Below are 20,000 nucleotides of genomic sequence, written 5' to 3' on the forward strand. Positions count from 1 at the left end.
AATTTAATATATGTAATAATTTTTATTAATATGTAAAATTATTAATACATGTAATATTTTATATATATATATATATATATATATATATATATATATATATATAAAATTATTAATATTTCTGAAAAAGAAAAGAGAAAGAAATGAAAAGACGACTCCGGTCGTTTAATGAGTCGCGTTTAATGAGTCGTTTAATTATTTGTAGGATCGCGACGACAGTATATGAACAATGGCGTAACGGCCTTGTACGAAGTAACTCTCTATTTCAACGATTCGCGTGCGCCTTTCGGCATGCTAATCTCACATTTCTAATCCGATATCGGGCCGGGCCCAGAGCTCGGCCATGTTCAACTGAATTCAGGCTCTTTGTGACTCTTGGGTCTTAACGACTGGCTTCTCCACATCTGTATATGTCTACATATATGTATGCGTGTATGCGTCTCTCTCTCTTTCTCTCTATGTTTATGTGTTTATCTCTGTGTAAGTATATATATATATGTGTGTGTGTGTGTGTGTGTGTGCACACGCGTTCCAATTTTCACTTTCCTTTCTCGAATACGTTACAGCTATGCGGAATCTTGCGTGAGGCACAACGACGACCTTCTTTTTTTTCATTAGCATTCTGTCATTTTTAATATTTTTTTCTTTAAATTTTATATTTTATATATTTTAATTATTTTTAATTATCTTTTTTTTTTCCTTTTCTTTTTTCTCTTTTAATAAAAGAAATTTCAAACGTAGGACTTATGTATTGGTTGTTTTTTTTCTCTCTTTCTCTCTTTCTCTTTTCCTTTTTTTTTTTTTTTAAATTCGATTTATATGGAAAGAACAAAAAAAAAGGAAAAGAAAAAGAAAGGGAATTTATTTAAATAATTTACAAATTTATTGAATATTTTTGTACTTAATTAAACGTTCGATCCTGGTCGTTTAATTTCCAATACATTTACGTAATTTAGTTTTTATTAGACACATTTCTTTTCTCCTGTCGCATTAACAAATCTCTGGATAAAATAATAATAATAATAATAATAATGATAATAATAATGATAATAATAATAATAATAATAATAATAATAATAATAATAATAATAATAATAATAAATAAGATATACCTTATAAGTTCGAATACGGATACGAAAGTTCGTTCGTAGGTAAAGAAAAGAAAGAAAAAAAAAGAGAGAAAAAAGGAAGGAAAAAGGAAAAATAGAGTCTAGAGTTTAGCAATGACGAAGGAATTCCCGTAGACAATGATAATAATAAAAAAAAGTGAGAGAGAGAGAGAGAAAAAGAAAGAAAAAAAGAAATAGAAAAGACAAAACACAACACAGGACGCACGTGTTCTTTCTAATCGTTTCTCATTTTTCACCGTATAAAAGTGAAAGCGTCATGACTTGTCGTTGTTTTGTTTTTTTTTTCTAGGTATTGGAAGTCCACGACAATCATTTAGCAGTCATAGTCTTCCATCAGCTACGGAAACGGTTGAGGGTATTAAAAGTTCGTTGAAATTTGACGAACCTCACGAAGCATTGACCAGTTTTGCTGGTTTATGGTCTGAATTGATACTTCAGGATATATCCTCGACCATTCATGTTGATCGTGACGAACATCGTTGTTGTTCGGTCAAAGATCGACATCCAGAGTGTTATGAGATCAATGATCAAAATGGAGGAAGATGTATTAGTTACATGAGATCGGTGCCGACATTGTCGATCGACGAATGTAAATTTGATGGTAGAAAACAAATGAACAGTGAGTCCAGTTATTTGGACGGTTCGAATATCTATGGAAGCAACGATGATAAATTACACAAAGTTAGGAGTTACGTTCGTGGTAAGGTGGAACCATCAGCCTGTGAGATTTGCAACGACACGAATACAAGCCCGTTAGGACATCTTTACGTAACTTTGTTGAATGAACATAATCGAATAGCTGAAAGATTATGGGAAATGAATGAGCATTGGGATGACACGAAATTATTTCTCGAGGCAAGACGTGCGTTAATAGCACAAATACAACATATTACGTTAAACGAATACGTACCAAGTATTTTAGGCGAGTTAGCTTTGATCGATCCTGAGTTAAGACCGGCCACCAATGGATTCTTTAATGGTTACTCGTCAACGAACAAAGCAGGAACTTACGACGCCGTTGCTTTAGCCGCATTGCGTATTTTGACCTCTTTACGCAAACAGAATACGTGTTCTTCAAGCATGTGTCTTGAAGATCACGTCACTAAGTTGGCTAATCATGTTAGTTTTAATCTTGGAATTTCTATGATCGATTCGAACTTTGACGCCGCTGCTAGATCTATTCATATTGCACGTGATCATGGTGTACCTGGATATATTGAATTTGTAGAATACTGTTCTGGTAATCTCAGTAAGGTATAGTTCCTTTATTTTTTCTTTCGTAATTGGAATTATCTTGGTATTATTTAACAATATTTTTTTTCTTTTTTTGTTTGTTTTGGTTTTTTTTTTTTTTGAGTTTATTCTTTCATATTTACAGCCTAAAAATTTCAAAGATCTCGGACGAGTTATACAACAGGAGAATGTTAAACTATTGGAGTCTATTTATACCAGGATAGAAGACGTGGATCTTTTGGTTGGAGGAATATTAGAGATACCAATGAAAGGAATGGCGGTAGGCCCAACGTTCTCTTGTCTTCTCAAGAAACAGTTTGTTAACATGAGATATTCGGACAGATTTTGGTATGAAAACGATATTCCACCGTCGGGTTTAACGTCGGCACAATTGGCAGAGATTCGTAAAGTTTCGCTCGCTGGACTTCTCTGTGCGAATAGTGAAATCCGTAAGATACAACCTAAAGCATTCATACAACAAGATCCTTATCTAAATGCTAAAATTAAGTGCAATCAGTATGAGATATTGGATCTGTCAGCTTGGAGAGACGAATCTTTGCCTGTTCCTGTCTTAGATAATTACATGACAACGACTCAATCAGTTCCTGATTTATCTTTTGAAATTAGTCCGGATTTAATAGCAATGGCGGTGAAAAAAGCTGAACAAGATCTTATCGAAAGGAGACAATTGGAATACAATGCTTGGTTGGAACAAAGAATAGCTGATCCGAAATCACCGGCTGGTACAGCTGCAAGTTTTTCTAAAGCAAACAAAGACGCTTTGTTATTAGCTAACTCATCGATTATGTATGAGTTAGCAACTAACGAAATATTAAATGGAGTACATGGACTTAGACGTAAAAAACGACAGATTTTTGATACGACAGACAACGTTCTTGGGTTTCCAAATAATGATTTTTCCGATATACTTCAAAACGTTGACATTTCTGGGTTTTTACCACAACAAAAGGCTACGAATCACGAGGAAGTAGAATGTCCGGTTGATAATAATCCTTGTGATCCAACCACACCATACAGAACATTGTCAGGACACTGTAATAATCTTCGTAATCCAAATCTAGGTCAATCCTTGACCACATTCGCTAGATTGTTACCACCGGTCTACGAAGATGGTGTATCCAAGCCAAGAAGTAGATCTGTAACAGGTGTTCCCTTACCTAATCCAAGAGTAGTATCAACAGTGATTCATCCAGATATCTCGAACCTTCATAACAGATATACTCTAATGGTTATGCAGTTTGCTCAGTTTCTTGATCACGATTTAACTATGACACCGATTCACAAGGGTTTCGCAGAGTCTATACCAAGTTGTAGATCATGTGATTCTCCGCAAACGGTTCACGCGGAATGCAATCCGTTCCCTGTACCACCGGGTGATCATTTTTATCCAACGGTAAATGTCACGTCTGGCGCACGAATGTGTTTTCCATCGATGAGGTCATTACCCGGTCAACAACATTTAGGTCCTAGAGAACAGGTGAATCAAAACACAGCTTACTTGGATGGCTCGGTTGTATATGGCGAGAACAATTGCATAGCAAACATTTTACGTGGTTTTAATGGCCGTATGAATATAACAACAAATACTAATCGTGGTAAAGATTTATTACCACAATCGGCTACGCATCCAGAATGCAAGGCAAGATCAACTTATTGTTTTATCGGTGGTGATGGTAGAGCATCCGAACAACCTGCTTTAACTGTTATGCATACTATGTGGATACGAGAACACAACAGAATAATGGAGGGATTGAGACAAATCAATTCACATTGGGACGGTGAAAAATTGTATCAACAGTCACGACGTATTATCAGCGCTATGCTTCAACATTTAACTTACAACGAATTCTTACCAAGAATTTTAGGATGGAATGCCGTTAGTCTCTACGGCTTGAAATTACTTCCGCAAGGTTATTACAAAGAGTATTCGCCAACTTGTAATCCAAGTGTTTTGAACGAATTTGCAACTGCTGCTTTTAGAATAGGTCATTCCTTATTAAGACCACATTTGCCACGAATGGATCGTAGTTATCAGAACGTTGATCCTCCGATACTTTTACGTGATGGATTCTTCAATCCTGATATGCTTTATCAATCAGGTATGATCGATGAAATGACACGTGGATTGGTTGCAACTCCTATGGAAACTCTTGATCAATTTATAACCGGGGAAGTGACCAATCATTTGTTTGAAAATCGTCGAATACCACATTCTGGTGTAGATTTGATTGCTCTTAATGTTCATCGGGCTAGAGATCATGGTATACCGTCTTACAATCAATACAGAGCACTTTGTAATTTAAAAAAAGCTACAACCTTTGAAGATCTGTCAAGGGAGATGGCACCGGAAGTAATAGCACGTATGAAACGAATCTATGCTTCTGTCGATGACATTGATTTATTCCCAGGTGGAATGAGTGAAAGGCCACTTCAAGGAGGTCTCGTAGGTCCAACATTTGCATGCATAATAGCAATACAATTCAGACAATTAAGGAAATGCGATCGTTTCTGGTACGAAACCGATGATCCAAATATTCGATTTACCGAACATCAATTGGCAGAAATTCGTAAGACGACATTGTCAAAGGTCATGTGTGAGAATATGGACGAACACGTAGAAATGCAGAGAGCAGCATTCGATTTGCCAAGTAATTTCTTGAATCCTAGAGTACCTTGCAGCTCGATGCCACATATGGATTTCTCTGCATGGCGAGAAACAAGACATGGGTGTCAAATAGGTGGAAGGAACGTTGCCATTGGTGACTCTGGTTTTCCTACTCCTTGTACCAGTTGCGTTTGTACGATGGAAGGTGTAAGTGGTGTTATTTATAGAAACGTGGATTAATGATCTTTTCTTTTCTTTTCTTTTCTTTTTTTTTTTTTTTCTTTTTTTTTTCTTGTTCTTGTTTGTACGAAATTGGATAATACGAATAAGTGAATAAGTTGATAAAAAAACATCAATCGTATTTAATAGATTTATTAAACTTCGATTTAATCGATCGAATCATTAAATATATTAATTGGAATTATTATTGAATCCATATTTATATTTTATATTTTTTGTTTTCAGACACAATGCGCATCTCTACGAGTTACCGATTGTAATCAACTATTACGCGAAGCATCCCGCGAAGCAATCTTAAGAGATGACGTATGTACGGCACAATGCGGTTTCATTTTAGCTGCCGCCGAAACGTCTTCGAGAAATATTCCGCAATTTACAACGCCTAGCAGTTTTCCTAGTTTTGGACCTGTCAGAAATAATCTCAGGAGTTTACCAACGCCATTTACATTCAACGGTTTCAAATTACCCGATCTTTCGCAATTTATAGGCTGAAGTTTCCAAAAGTTCTTTCTTTTTCTTTTTCTTTTTTTTTTTTTTCGTTTTCACATTTAAAAACGAATCTGAAATACGAAGACGAAGGACTATAAAACATTTATCGAAACATTTTATTCGTCGTACATATCTGATTATAAGAAATGTTGAATTTCTGATCTATAAAGACTGCACAATGAGAAACGTCGATGATATTAATAACAAAGTGTATAGAATTCGTTCGAAATTATCAAATGAACGTGTGTTGATGATGTTTGAATGTATTGTTTCATGGTATTATGTATATGGGTATTTTTTTCTTTTTTTTTTTTTTCTCTCTTTTCTTTATACAGATATCAGAAGAAAAACGACGATATAATGCGATTAAGGAGTACGTGTAATTTTTTTGTAAATATAGATGATATATATATATATATATATATATATATATATATCAACCGAGATATTTAACTAATCGGTTAAATTTATGCTCTTGGAAGTATGGAATATGTTAGATTAAAAATCATCGTCTTTCTAACGAAACGAAAAACTTCCAATGTGTCGATGAACAAGAGGATTAGATGACGATTATATAACGTCATAGTTGTGCGTTGGTACTGGCACTGCTAGAAAAAGAAAAATAATAATAGTAATGGAGAAGAGAAAAAAAGAAAAAGGAAAAAGAAAGACAAAGACAAGAAAAAAAGGAAATCAACAAGAAGAGAACAAAATGAACAAAAGCGAAGAAAGATGGACAATTAATTATGTAATAAGTTTTCGATTCGAAGCGTGCCAGTTTTTTTTTTTTTTTTTTGTAAATGTGATTAATGGAGTGCAATTTATACTGCTGCCCCCCCTCCCCTACATTTCCACCCACTTTTTATACTCCCCGTTTTCTTTTCCTAAACCCCCTACTTCTTTCCTCTATCTCCTCGTCCATCTCTCCTACTTCCCTTTGAAGCACGATGTTTTGTATGTACTTATTATTTATAGGTGATATTATTGCTAAATAACAAAAATTGTTTTTTTCTTTCTTTTTTTTCTTTCTTTTCTTTTCTTTCTTTCTTTCTTTCATTCCTTCATTTCGTCTTCTCTCTTTTTCTCGTCTTTTTTTTTTTTCTTCGTTCCTTTCTTCATTCCTTTGTTTTTTTTTTCCACTTTATATCTCTATCTTATTTTGTAGCTTAACAACGACGTGTATTAACGTTAATAAATGTTAATGTTTCCTCTTTTCTTTCTTTCTTCTTACCGTAGATATATCCATTGAGTTTAAAAAAAAATTTTGATTAGATTTTCGGTTAGATACGACTATAGGCTTTTTTTTCCTTTTTTCTTCTTTTTTTTTCTTTTCTTTTTTCCTTTATTTTTGTAAAAATGAAATTTCGACGAAACTCGATACCATGCAAATACTTCTTTGTTATTTTTGTAAATGTGAGACGCGTTATATCGTTTGCAGAGTTATCAGAAAATTACAGATTTCTATTTATCGATCGAGCCAAATCATTTCTCTCTTTTTCTTTTTTTTTTTTTTGTTTTTGTTTTGTTTTTCCTAACACGATATTTTATAAATATATTATTAATAATAATTATTTAATTTCTAGTTTTACGCTGAAGACTCGAGATAGAAATTTGAAGAATATAAATATTATAATATACACATGACCTTTGAGATAGAATATTGTATAATGTAAATATCCAAAGATGAGATAAACGATATTATAGCATATGTAATGTTAATCGATGTTTAATTTTTTATATATATATATAAAAAGAAAAAAATCGTGTAATATTATTTCACTGTTATACCTACATTGCCTTCTTTTAGAAATGTATTGAAAAAGATTTTGATATTTCATTGTCACTATCTTATAACTAATAATTTCATTTTTACAGGAAAATTCAAAATTATGATTTATCTGCATGATTTCTTTTTTTTTTTGTTTTATTCTTTTATTTTTAATATTTTTTTTTCTATTTCAACACCGAACAATTTGGATTTAGTCACAACAATCTCACAGAACGTACTGCCAGCTACATAGTCCGTCGGTAGAAATATCCTATGACATATGCTCCTATCGTCTACTCTATAATCAGACAAAATATCCATGCAGTTATGACAGCTTTTATCTTCAATTATCTTAAAAGACATAGATAGAAAATACTAGAGGCTAGTGAGTAATGCCTACTAATAAGGCTAACATTTTCAAGAAAAATATCCAATTCGTAAGAGGATAATGTACGACTAGAGACAAACAAAAGTTTCTTCGTGACGTTTGCAAAAATACACGAGTCATAAGTGGTTAAGCAAAATGCATACGAAGTCGAAGAAGGATTCGTCATATGTCTGGATAAATCAACATTATGAATTAAGAATTCTCAGTATCAATATGCTCAAGTGAGTAAAAAAAGAAAAAGAAAAAGAAAAAGAAAAAAAAAATAAAGAAAATTATACGCGCGTAAAAAATTTCTAGATTATTATGAATATACATAAGTTTGTTTAATTTCTTTTTAATGAATTATACGACGATATTTATATAACAATATTTTCATAAGTTTTGTATAATAATAATTATATAAATATATTTCTTATATATATATATATATATGTATATATATAAAAAAAAAATCTTATCATAATTGATATAACACAGATGGGTTGGCTTATGGACTCTTGATACGAATACTTCATCTTTCTTGAAATGTGTTTATTATATTTACAACAAAATCGCAATTAGTACAATGATAATATTTACGATAACTCTTTTCGCTGATATTTGTATGATGTTTGACGATCTATCGATAGTGACAGACGATGGTTGTATATTTGCTGGAATCACTGTAGTACTTTTTAACGTGATCAATTGTCAATTCACACGTGATAGAATTGCTCGACTGAGCGATGAGACGTTGAACTCTTGCGAGGAACTTTGTCAATTGTCTGGTAAATATTATAATTGCAATAATATATATAATGTCAAAATAATTACTTGAAATTTTTATGTAGCAATCATGAAAATGGGTATAACTACATTTTTGTATATATTAAATGAATGAAATGTATGCAATAAATATACGTATGAAAGATAATTTATATAAAAAAAAAAATTTATTTTAAGAAAAAAATATTTATATAAAATAACTTTTTATAATATATATATATATATGTATGTAAGTGTGTAAGAATAATATAAATTATATACAAATAACAAAGATATAAATATAAATATATTATTTTATATAAATTTATTATATATATATATATATATTTGAATTTAAATAGATTTTTACAATTTAACTTAATTAAGTGATTTGTTTTTATTTATAGAAGTCAACTTTGCAGAAAAATTAAAATATTATCTATGGCGAGATAAAATACCATTTTATAGTTTTTGTTCATTGGGTTATCTTTTGGTAATCGCATTGATATTTGTTACACCGACAGAAGGTGGAAATTTACCGATAAGAGCACGTTATCCTTTCGATACCAAGACATCACCAGGACACGAAATTGGCTTTGTTGTAGAAGCTTGTAGCATATTTTTTGGCGTAACTGCAATTTTAGCGATTGATACAATAATAGTATCTATTTGTAATTTGATCCTCTTACAATTAGAAATATTGAGTATGAATTTTCAATATTGTTCAACAACAGAGATCAGACATTTTATTGATAAGAACGATGATAATATAATCGAAAGAGATCGATCGATAATGATCCAAAGGAAAGGACCTCGATACAATCGATTCGAAGAACTCTTTGAACAATACATTCGACATCATCAACGATTGGTGAACATGATCGATGACTTGAATGATTTATTTAATTCTAGCATGTTGGTTCAAATGTTTTCAAGTACTTCGATGATATGCCTAACTGGATTTCAAGCTATTGTGGTAATTTACAAAGAAACAATCAATAAATATATCAATACTTAACTTGTTAACTTGATTATATATATATATATATATAATTTTCAAATTGGTTAGAATAATAGATAAATTTTCACTAGCAAGTTTCAAGAAAATTGAAAAAAAAAGTATATATATATAAACATTACTTAAAAAATTACTTGAAAAATTTATTAGATTTTATTTTGTACGAAGTGCGGCAAAGAAACGGACGATTATAAAAATCGATTTTCTTGATTACAATTGGGGTAGAATGTAATTCGATTACTTACGTAATGTTGTCAGTATCATAGGATTTACTAAACATAAACCAGTGGAACGATCCATAACGTGTATTCGCCGTTAAAATATATTATAAAAATGATGATTGTATCGTGGCCATTAAACGGTTATTTCGCCGCAAGTTCAACGTCAACCGTAATAATCCAGTGACGTCTGGTCGTGCCATTAAAACATGGATTAAGAACTTTGAAGGAACTGGTTCTGGACTGGAAAAAAAGTAGAAACGTCTCCATGTAAAAAAAAAAAAAAAAAATGAAGAAGAAGAAGAAAGAAATGCATTTACGTACGCCAGAGAATGCAGTCATGCAGTTACATTAAACATTTCGGATAGAAATTGTGTACGCTCCTGTCCGATGAAATACGAGTAATAATGCTTTTAAGATTGAAGGAATCTTAGTGGAGAGACAGAGGTCACATTCAAGATGTCCTCTTCAAATAATAAAATACCTTTTTTTTTTATTTCTCTACATTAAAATGATACATTTATTATTATTATTATCTTTTTTTTTTTTTTTTAAATAAAATATTTCGAAGAGTTTTTTGACCTTTTATAATCGTCCCTTCTACATCTCTGCCGCACTCTATATAATCCTTAACAATTTTTATACATATAGCATTTTTATAAATATTTCTTTTTTCTTTTTTTTTGGGGGTGGGGGCTGGTGGGGTGGGGAATTTTCTAATAGGTCTCTGGACAAGATTCAAATTTGTGGAAATATTCAATTTACTTAGGTGCTGCAGTTAGTCAGCTTCTTTACATATGTTGGATAGGAAACGAAGTGATAACCCATGTAAGTTCTTAATTTACTAATATGTATGTGTGTGTGTGTGTGGGTGTGTATGTATACATTGTTAATTATTAAAATAAGTATCAAAAAAAAAACGAAAGAGATAGCTTAAGTTATGAAAATTGTAAAGAAGAAATAGAAAAAAATGTTAGTAGATATTTAATTATTATATTATTAATATAATATTGCAAATTTTATCGTTAAACAAATAATAAAATTCGAAGGAACAAGAATAAAAGTAATCGTATTAAAACAATGATGTTAAGAAAAATATACGAAATCCTATAGATAAATATTTTAATATTAAAAAGAAAAAAAATTAAACGCCTGCAGAATGCTAACCTGTCATACAGTACGTAATATACGTTCCTCAATCTACAGGATGAATTATTTTTCTATATTTTCCATTATTTTTATTTCGATATTTAAATAACATACAATATTTATTTTTTTTTACGAATCTCTAAAAAATAAATCGCATAAACAATATCAAATTAGAATATATGCATATACTATAAATATTGGAGTATCATTTTTTTTGCATTTTATTTTTATCGATTTATTCCAATAATTATTTATATATTTTACAGAGTTCCTCATTGGTCGAAGCACAATGGCTTTCTCAATGGCATAATCAACCACTCGATCGTATTGCAAATTTATTAATATTCTCCTTCATGTTTTCTCAAAAACCATTGAGATTGAAAGCCGGCAAATTTTATACATTATCTTTGGAGACATTTATCGCTGTAAGTAGAAAATGATGAGAGTATTTTTTTCCCTTTTAAGGCTGTTCACTATACCTGGTTTTATAATGGTTTGCCCCAACAAAGAATCCACTTTCTTTCAAATTAAAAAAAAAAGATCTTTTTTATATTCATACATTTTTCTGAAACAAAAATAACACTTTTTGATCCATTTTTTTTTTTTTGAACCAAAGCTTTCTTAAAAATTTGAAAAAGCCGAGTCCTCATTTAAATCTTCATGTTTGAAATGAAATCTTTTGTCATAAAAATCAATGATCATTTATTATCTGAATCATTTATTGGCATAAACATGGTTTTCGACAATTTCCGTCAGAAAATAAATTTCGTACAGTGGCGCCTCTTGAAATCTGCGGTAAAAGAGGCGAAGCTCTTATCCCCACTACTAACTTTCATATACATGCTTGAATTGTGTGCGTGTATTGTTTCTGTGAACAATTCGATTACCTGTTCGTTTGTGTGCGTAAATTAATGTCCGAATTTTTTGATTCATTTCAAACGCAATATAATAATAATTAATGAAATATTCATATATCATACATTATATTAATAAAAATCATAAATGAATTCGTTTTCACATTATTCACAAAGTAGAACACCCAGCGCCATTTTATTTATTTTTTCGTATTTTTAATCCGTAGGACTAATGTACTTTATATCATTACTGTTACTACTAATAATAATGTTACTACTATTAATAATATACTCTAATAATAATAATGATAAGAAGAATAAGCAAAAGAAGATGAAGAAATGTACTGTAGTTAAATATATTATACATTATATATGACGATGGTAATTTATCACAAAGAAAGAAAGTATATTTAAACGAGCAAAGTACTTACAATATAACCCAATCTAAACTCTCTAATGTCTATTAAAGATATCAAGTTAGGTCAATGTAAATATAGGAAACTAAAAAGTGTAAGTTCAGCCTACTAACACTAATATTCTAACCAACATTAAGTCGATTAATAGTTTACGCGTGAAAGGGGTATAATTTATGCACCGATACGATAGACATAGGGATCTAGTGACACTTTTCTTCTGTTGCACTTGTAGTTCATATTTTGTTCATAATCTGTCGTTGAAATTACAAATGCTACAAGGGAAAGGTGGTGAACAACTTTAAAAGGAATTCACTCTGCAGATTTTTCTTTCTCTTTATCGAAAGTATGCATCTTCGTTTCTATCCACACGCTTTGACCCTACTGGGATCAGTGACACACTATTCGATCAGAACCAATGGACTAACTGAACGAGCTATAGTTCAAACTAAAACTCTGACATGAGTTAAATTAAATCTCTCGTGATTCGATATGTTATTTTGTTATTTTAAATAAATAAAAAGAGAAGAATTATATAATTTAATAATTATATTATATCAATAATAATATATCGATATATAAATTATTTCGATTAAATGGTAAAAGAATCAAATTATATCAATAATAGTCATTATATGGAATAATGAAGTTAAAGGTTGTAAAAAATTAATAATATATAAAAAATAATAAAAAGATATACCGTGTCTCTATTTCAATTGTAATAATTTTTCTCTCTTAGAATCATTATAATCAATGCAATATTGATATACTTTTATTTAATAAAATTTATATCGAATAATGAAATTGATATTAAATGAATTAATGATAATATAAAAATAAAGAAAAAGATCTTTCCATTTCTTTTTTTTTTTTTTAATTATAAATTCTCTTACATCATAAAATATTATAAAATATATTCTGGACACTCAATTTATATATATATATATATATATATATATATATATATATATATATATATATACATTATTTTGGATTATTAATTATGTTTTACATTAATCGTGATCATGATACAAGTGCGATAATAATGTGAATGAAACCGATTTATGTTTCTAGATAATGAAAGGATCGTACTCCTTCTTCGCTCTACTGAATAGCATGCATTTGGAAGACGATGGATAATTTTATCATCAGCATTTGGATTCTATTCAAATCATGATCAATGACAATTTATTATAGTGAGAATAATTTAATTTTATTCACGTATTGTAATAAAACGTGGATATATATATATATATATGTAGTATAATAAATATAAAATTAAAATTTTTATTCGATTGTCTTAGTGAATTCGAATGTCTCGTTCTAATTTTAAATGAAAATCGATTGAAATTTTATATGCATATGTGCGTTTATATATATTCGATTCTTAAACATTACCGAGCTCATAAGAACGTATCAAAAATTATTATATGTTATTATATTAAATTATATTAAATGTTTATAGGAGAAGAAGAAGGAGGAGGAGGAGGAGGAGGAGGAAGGATAAAGATGTGACAAAATATTATTTTTTTTTTCTTCTTTAAAATATATACAAAATAGATTTATGATAAATAAAGATATTGATTTTTTTTTCTTTTATTCGATTTATTAATTATATATTTTTTGACTCACTCAAGTAGAGTAGAACTACATATATGTATGTAGGTATATAAAACGGGAATTTTTATTTTTGTCTAAGTTATTTAATTAGACAATAACGAACGATATTAATTACTTCGATAATTGATACTTTCGACGATTTGAATGCTCTGATACTTTATATTATATTCTTTTTTCTAATCTATATATATATATATATGTGTGTGTGTGTGTGTGTATGTGTGTGTGTGTATGTGTGTGAAAAAAAATTCAAGAATAATTATTTTGTTGGCACCCAATATGAAAGGGGACAATGACCTTCTTTGTTTAGTTTCGTGGTGAATTAGCATTGGTGATGTCACAACCATTTTAAATTTCTTATTTACTGACAATTTCGTCCTCCTCGTAATTATAAGTAATTAACAATATCATTTCTAATGTACCAACTGTTACAATATACAAATCATTTTTATACAAATCATTATACAGAACATTTTTAATCTTAATTATTTAATTCGATTGTAATTCATTTAATATTGTATTTGTAATATGTTTATTATTACATTTATAAGAGAGAGAAAAAGAGAGTAAGAGCGAGAGAGAGAGAGAGATAGTATAAAGATAATTAAATTTTTTTGTTTAATTTTAATTAAATCGATCATTTTACAATATTTTATTACAACAAATAAAATAATCATTTTATTATATTTTTCTTTTCCTCAGATCATCATTATGATCACATTATGTTAACTTTATTTATTATGTTGTGGATTTATTGCAATATTGTATTTATCCATTTCTTTTTTAATATATTATGAATCAATCTATCACAAGATCAATTTATAACGTGGATGAGTGTTTTGGAGCAGAATTTCTTAAGTAATGAGTTTGAAGAGAAAAAAAATGTAATTTCTTTCAATTTAATTTTTTTTTTTTTTTAATTATCATATATAAAGATTCAAATCGGCATTCAAATTTACTTATTTACAGAATAATTTTTGAAAGTATTATCGTTTTCTCATCAATATTTAATACAAAGTTTTCAAATAACATCGTCTAAAATTACGAATGATAATTAACATTAATAAATTAATAAATTTAATTTGTTTTTATTATTAATATAATAGCATTATTTTATAAGCTGCTGATTCTAAGATAGTCTTAAAAAAAAAAAAGAAAGAAAAAACTATCTTTACAATTTTATCGAATTATCTGACATATCGTAAATAATTAAATTAGAATAATAATGATTTTAAGATATCATTTTGAGATGTTAAGAACATCGAAGAGATACAGTAGGATTAGTTTCAAAAAATCGACTAACAATAATAACGTCAATTAAAATATGCATTTAGTTCAAAAATATGTACAAGGATTTTACTATGAACGATTGAAAGTGAAAATAATGCGATTCTTACGATTCAACGAGGTCGATTTGAACATGATAACGATTTCACTTGGTGTCTTGTAACTGTTATAGTAGAATCATAAAGAAGTTAATAAATGATTGTAGATTCTGACAGCGTTAACTTCAGATAAGGTTCATTCGTGATAAACAACTTCGGACGAAGTCTATTTTAAGTATGACTTATAAATCGAAATAAGTTCTCTCTCTCTCTCTCTCTCTCTCTCTCTCTCTCTTTTGATCTAGATAAGATCATTTTCCTTTTGTGGATGAAACATAAGCCTTTGAGTAAAGATATCTTTAGAATTCGAGTCAATTAAAATTACATGAGTCCGAAAAACTGTTTTATATATACATATGTATATATGAATGTATATATATATATATATATATATATATATATATATATATATATATATACATATGTATCATAGAACATTATAGAAGAAAGGTTGTTCTTCGAACGATATTTAATCGGATTTCCTTTACCTTGAGATCGAAACACGCGAGGCACGTAGAAGATTTAATTGACCGCGATAGCTTCTCTAGCTTGCTTGCTTACTTGCTTGCTTGCTTGCTTTTATCGTACAAGATTAATGGATCGTGTCACATTGTTTCTCAAGTGGATTCACATCGTTGCTAAGACCCCCGAAGATCTCGACCAACGTCGCGACCGAGAGAAATCGCGTGACCGACATGAAAAATTCTTTCTTTCTCTCTTTCTCTCACATTCTCTTTCTGTATATGAATATTTAGGATAAGATTAGAATAACGATATAGGTATAATATGTATATATATATATATATATGTATGTATACATGTATATAAGGATGAAATACACTTTGACAAACGACTTCGTGATCATCCCAATGTAATAATTTTCCTTTCGTTTTTTTTTTTTTCATTTTATATTTCTTCTTCTTTACTTTTTACTTTCTTCTTCTATTTTCTATTCTCTTTTTTTTTTATGGCAGATACATATCATCATCGATATTGCTTTGAATTAATATATGAACCATGAAGTAATAATTGTTCTTTTTATATGTAAATAAAATATTATTGATATTATAATTATTTTATTATTATTATATATATATCATATTTAAATTATATTTCATTAATAAATGTAACGTTTTTATAATTAACTATAAATATATAATTACATTATTAGATACATATAATATATACGTTAGCTGATATATATATATATATATATATATATATATATATATGTATTACATAATAATTAACTATTAATATAGAATATTTATTATATTACCACCAGACAAATCTAATATATTTAATAAAATACTAAAATATAATTGTATCACCTGAAAATGTATTCTCATTTTAACAGCTCTTAAGCATTTTAATATTTTTTCAAAATCAAAATAATTAATACCTAATTATCAATATAAAATATGTTATCATTATTAGGTATTAATCGAGTATATTTGAACGATAATAAAAACAATAAAAATCAAGAAAAATCAAAAAATCAAATAAAAAATCAACTTCTAACTTTTTAATATATCTATAAAATCTAATGAAGCAAAATGTTTAATAACTAATTATTCATATCAAATATGTAATGGAATCTCATTATAGATACACACATACACATATATACACACATATAGGATATAATAGATTGAATAGAATATTAGAACGAATTGTAGAGTTTGAAAATCGATGATCATTCTAAGGACTTATAACAGTTCAGTATTCCTTTGCGATTCAATAGATCTTGAAAAAAGCTAATATACTTATGACATATGTATTTTAGTGAAGTCAGCTAGGTATTATCTGTTGTATTGTCGAACGTTGAGAGGAAGAGGAGAGAGTGACGATACCGGTAAAGGCAATGGCACTTAAAGACTGCCTACAGTTAGGTAACATGTGGCCAAGCGACCATCTGTCTAGGAAGCCAAGGCAACAACGAAGCACCAGACAGATCAGCCTGAGTACAACGAACGAGCAACGATCTTTTCCTTTCCCTCTTCTCCCTCCCCGCCCACCTACCCCTACTCTTAGCTTACCTCTCCTCACCTCTACCCTCCACATATATCTTTTAATATCCTAGTATATGGAATATATTCTGTCTATCCTTCTGTTCTCTTATCTTTTAACATAACTATTGATAATAATTCGTGAATTAATACATTTAATAAGTTTCATTGAAATATCTGAATTTTTCTTCTTATTATATAATTCTTTTCTTTTTCTTTTTATTATTATTATTATTATTATTATTATTATTATTATTATTATTATATTAATAGTTAATTGAATATTTATTTTAATATGTATATATATATTTATTATATTATAATACATATAAATATTTATATTAATTTGAAATACATACAAGAAAAAACAAATAAATATAATATATATTTTATGTAATTTCTAATATATATATAATCTTTATATATACATATATATTAATTCAAAGCAAGAGTTAATTGATTATTTAGTGTAATTATATTTAGATTCTCGTATCATAAGTATGTTTTATTGTAATAATATCTAAATAAAAAGAAGAGAAACAAGATTAATTTATTTTTTATACAATAATACAAATGAAGGTATTCATTGTAATGCGTACTTAAGCTAAAAAAAAAAAGGATTATCCAATTAGATTTTTACATGATGATATAATTCTTTTTTTCTTTTTTTTTTCTCTTTTTTCTTCTTTAATACATTCAAATGAAGATCTTATATTAATTCATAATCGATTCGTTATATATGATTTCTTCATAAACAAAACTCTTGATTTCAATGGGGACAGATAAAAGAATTAAGCTTAGAGCTTGTGTTTTGATCGATTGATCGTGAATTTTCTTCGTTGCACCTTGCATCATATAAGGAAGGATATAACTTGTAAAGGACGAAAGAAGGTGGTCCTCTCTCATAACGGTCCCTTATCTTTCGTGATGGAAACACGACCAGGCAGAGTAAGAGCATTCTTTCATTTCTTTTCCTTCTTCTTCTTCTTCTTCTTCTTTTTCTTCTTTTCTTTTCCTTATTCTTTTTCACTTTTTCTTTCTTTTTTTCTTTCTTTCTTTCTTTATTCCTTCCTTTCTTTCTTTCCTTATCTCACGCATTTCATCTATCCAAAGATATAAATCCGTCGTGCTGAGAGAACGAGCTCGCAGATATTTTTTTCTTCAAGTAACTTCTCGTTCCTCGTGATATTTCGGCTGTTTGGTTTTTTTCTTTCGACTTTCGCAAACTAATAATATTACGTAACGAAGGGAAAACAATTACAGTAATCAAAAATCTCAATTAACATCGCTTAATCGCAACGATATTATCCCATGATAAGTTGTATAATATTTCGTTTGTTTTTACTTTGTATATGACTAAAGAAAAAAAAAAAAAAAAAAAAAAAGAAGAAAAGGATAAAAACTAAAAAAAAAAAGAAAAAAAAATATTAAAAGTGAATATTTCAAATAAAAATGTTCCCTTTTAATTGGTCGAAAAACGTTTTCAAACCGCGTCCTACCTTTCTTTACGTAATTTATAAGGAAAGATATGAGCGTTACCTTTCGTTCCATTAGGCTACCACTCGACTAAATTATGCTAATAACGATACGAAGAGGTCTTAACGGTCAATCCCTTCGTTCCTATAGTGTAACTAATTATATCATATCGTTGATAAGAACTTAAAACAATTGTAATAACAATATTTTTCTTTTTTTTGGTTTCATTTTGTTAGGATTAAAAAAATTAAGTTTCTTTTATTAATTTTTATTGTATTATCTACAAATTTTCTTTTTTATTATATTGTTTAATAATTTGATATTATATAAGATTTTTATTATATATATATATATATATATATATATATATATATATATATATATATATATACACTAATACAACTATAAATATATATATACATACATATATATTTAGTCGTATTAGTGTATTTCTAAATCGTACTAATACAATATAAAATACTTTGTGATAGTACAATTTAAAAGAACACGAAACTCTTACGTCTAAATTTTAATTTTCTCTAATGTTAGTTATTTAATTATCTATAAATTTATATAACATATATAACACATAATATATCTATATAATATATATGATATACATGTATATATTAAGTATAAATTCTTCAATCGTATAAATATAATTTAAAATTATTATGTTATGATACGATCTAAAAAAAATATAAAAATCATAAATTTAATAAAAATTTCTTAAATTTTGATAGTAAGTGATACGAAACATATATTCTAAATCTAAATATTTAATCGTTCGATTGCTTACTACAAAAAAAAAAAAAAAAAAAAACAGAAAAAAATACGTAAGGAAAAAAAGGGAACATAAAGAAAAAAAAAATAAAAAAATACCTTAGTTTGGAGAGGACTCTAAAATGATATTAATGTATAAAGTTCGTCGAGGTTACATCGAAGCATGGGCTTCCGTTAAAAGGAAAGATTGTGAACGATTAACCATTAATTACCAACTGGGTAGTCAAACCGTTCACCAAATATACCGTTTCTACAAGAGTGAAAGAAGAGAAACCCCATGGCAATATTCATGGAGGTTTGTTAAACTTGTAAAAGTTGTTCTGCATTTAATTGCCACGTCGGGTGGTCATTTCGTGGATCGCACGAGATCGAAAGATCGAACTGAATGTATCGAAGAAGAGTAAAAAAAAACGAAAAAGAAGAAGGAATCTGTGCTCACGTGCTTTCTTTAAATAATTCG

The 20,000-nt window shown here is 28.6% G+C and overlaps 2 protein-coding genes across 8 annotated transcripts in view; both read left to right on the forward strand.

The window, feature by feature from the left end:
• LOC124428233 overlaps positions 1 to 6,735 on the forward strand; it is a 36,266-nt gene extending 29,531 nt beyond the window's left edge. For all 7 annotated transcript variants that reach the window (XM_046972105.1, XM_046972106.1, XM_046972104.1 and 4 more), the window contains 3 exons: positions 1,417 to 2,381; positions 2,506 to 5,193; positions 5,452 to 6,735. In XM_046972105.1, coding sequence (XP_046828061.1) covers positions 1,417 to 2,381; positions 2,506 to 5,193; positions 5,452 to 5,718 — 3,920 coding nt within the window. In that variant the 3' untranslated portion in view covers positions 5,719 to 6,735. The remainder of the gene's footprint in view (positions 1 to 1,416; positions 2,382 to 2,505; positions 5,194 to 5,451) is intronic.
• Positions 6,736 to 8,304: 1,569 nt separating this feature from the next.
• LOC124428148 (odorant receptor 85c-like) lies at positions 8,305 to 13,433 on the forward strand. Its single transcript, XM_046971885.1, has 5 exons — positions 8,305 to 8,687; positions 9,003 to 9,591; positions 10,575 to 10,679; positions 11,267 to 11,425; positions 13,342 to 13,433. Exons 1-5 carry the CDS (start codon positions 8,437 to 8,439, stop codon positions 13,405 to 13,407), a joined length of 1,170 nt encoding a protein of 389 aa, XP_046827841.1. The 5' UTR covers positions 8,305 to 8,436; the 3' UTR covers positions 13,408 to 13,433.
• The last annotated feature ends 6,567 nt before the right edge of the window (positions 13,434 to 20,000 follow it).

The sequence above is a fragment of the Vespa crabro genome, chromosome 11, assembly GCF_910589235.1.
Source record: "Vespa crabro chromosome 11, iyVesCrab1.2, whole genome shotgun sequence".
In the NCBI taxonomy this organism is placed as follows: domain Eukaryota; kingdom Metazoa; phylum Arthropoda; class Insecta; order Hymenoptera; family Vespidae; genus Vespa; species Vespa crabro.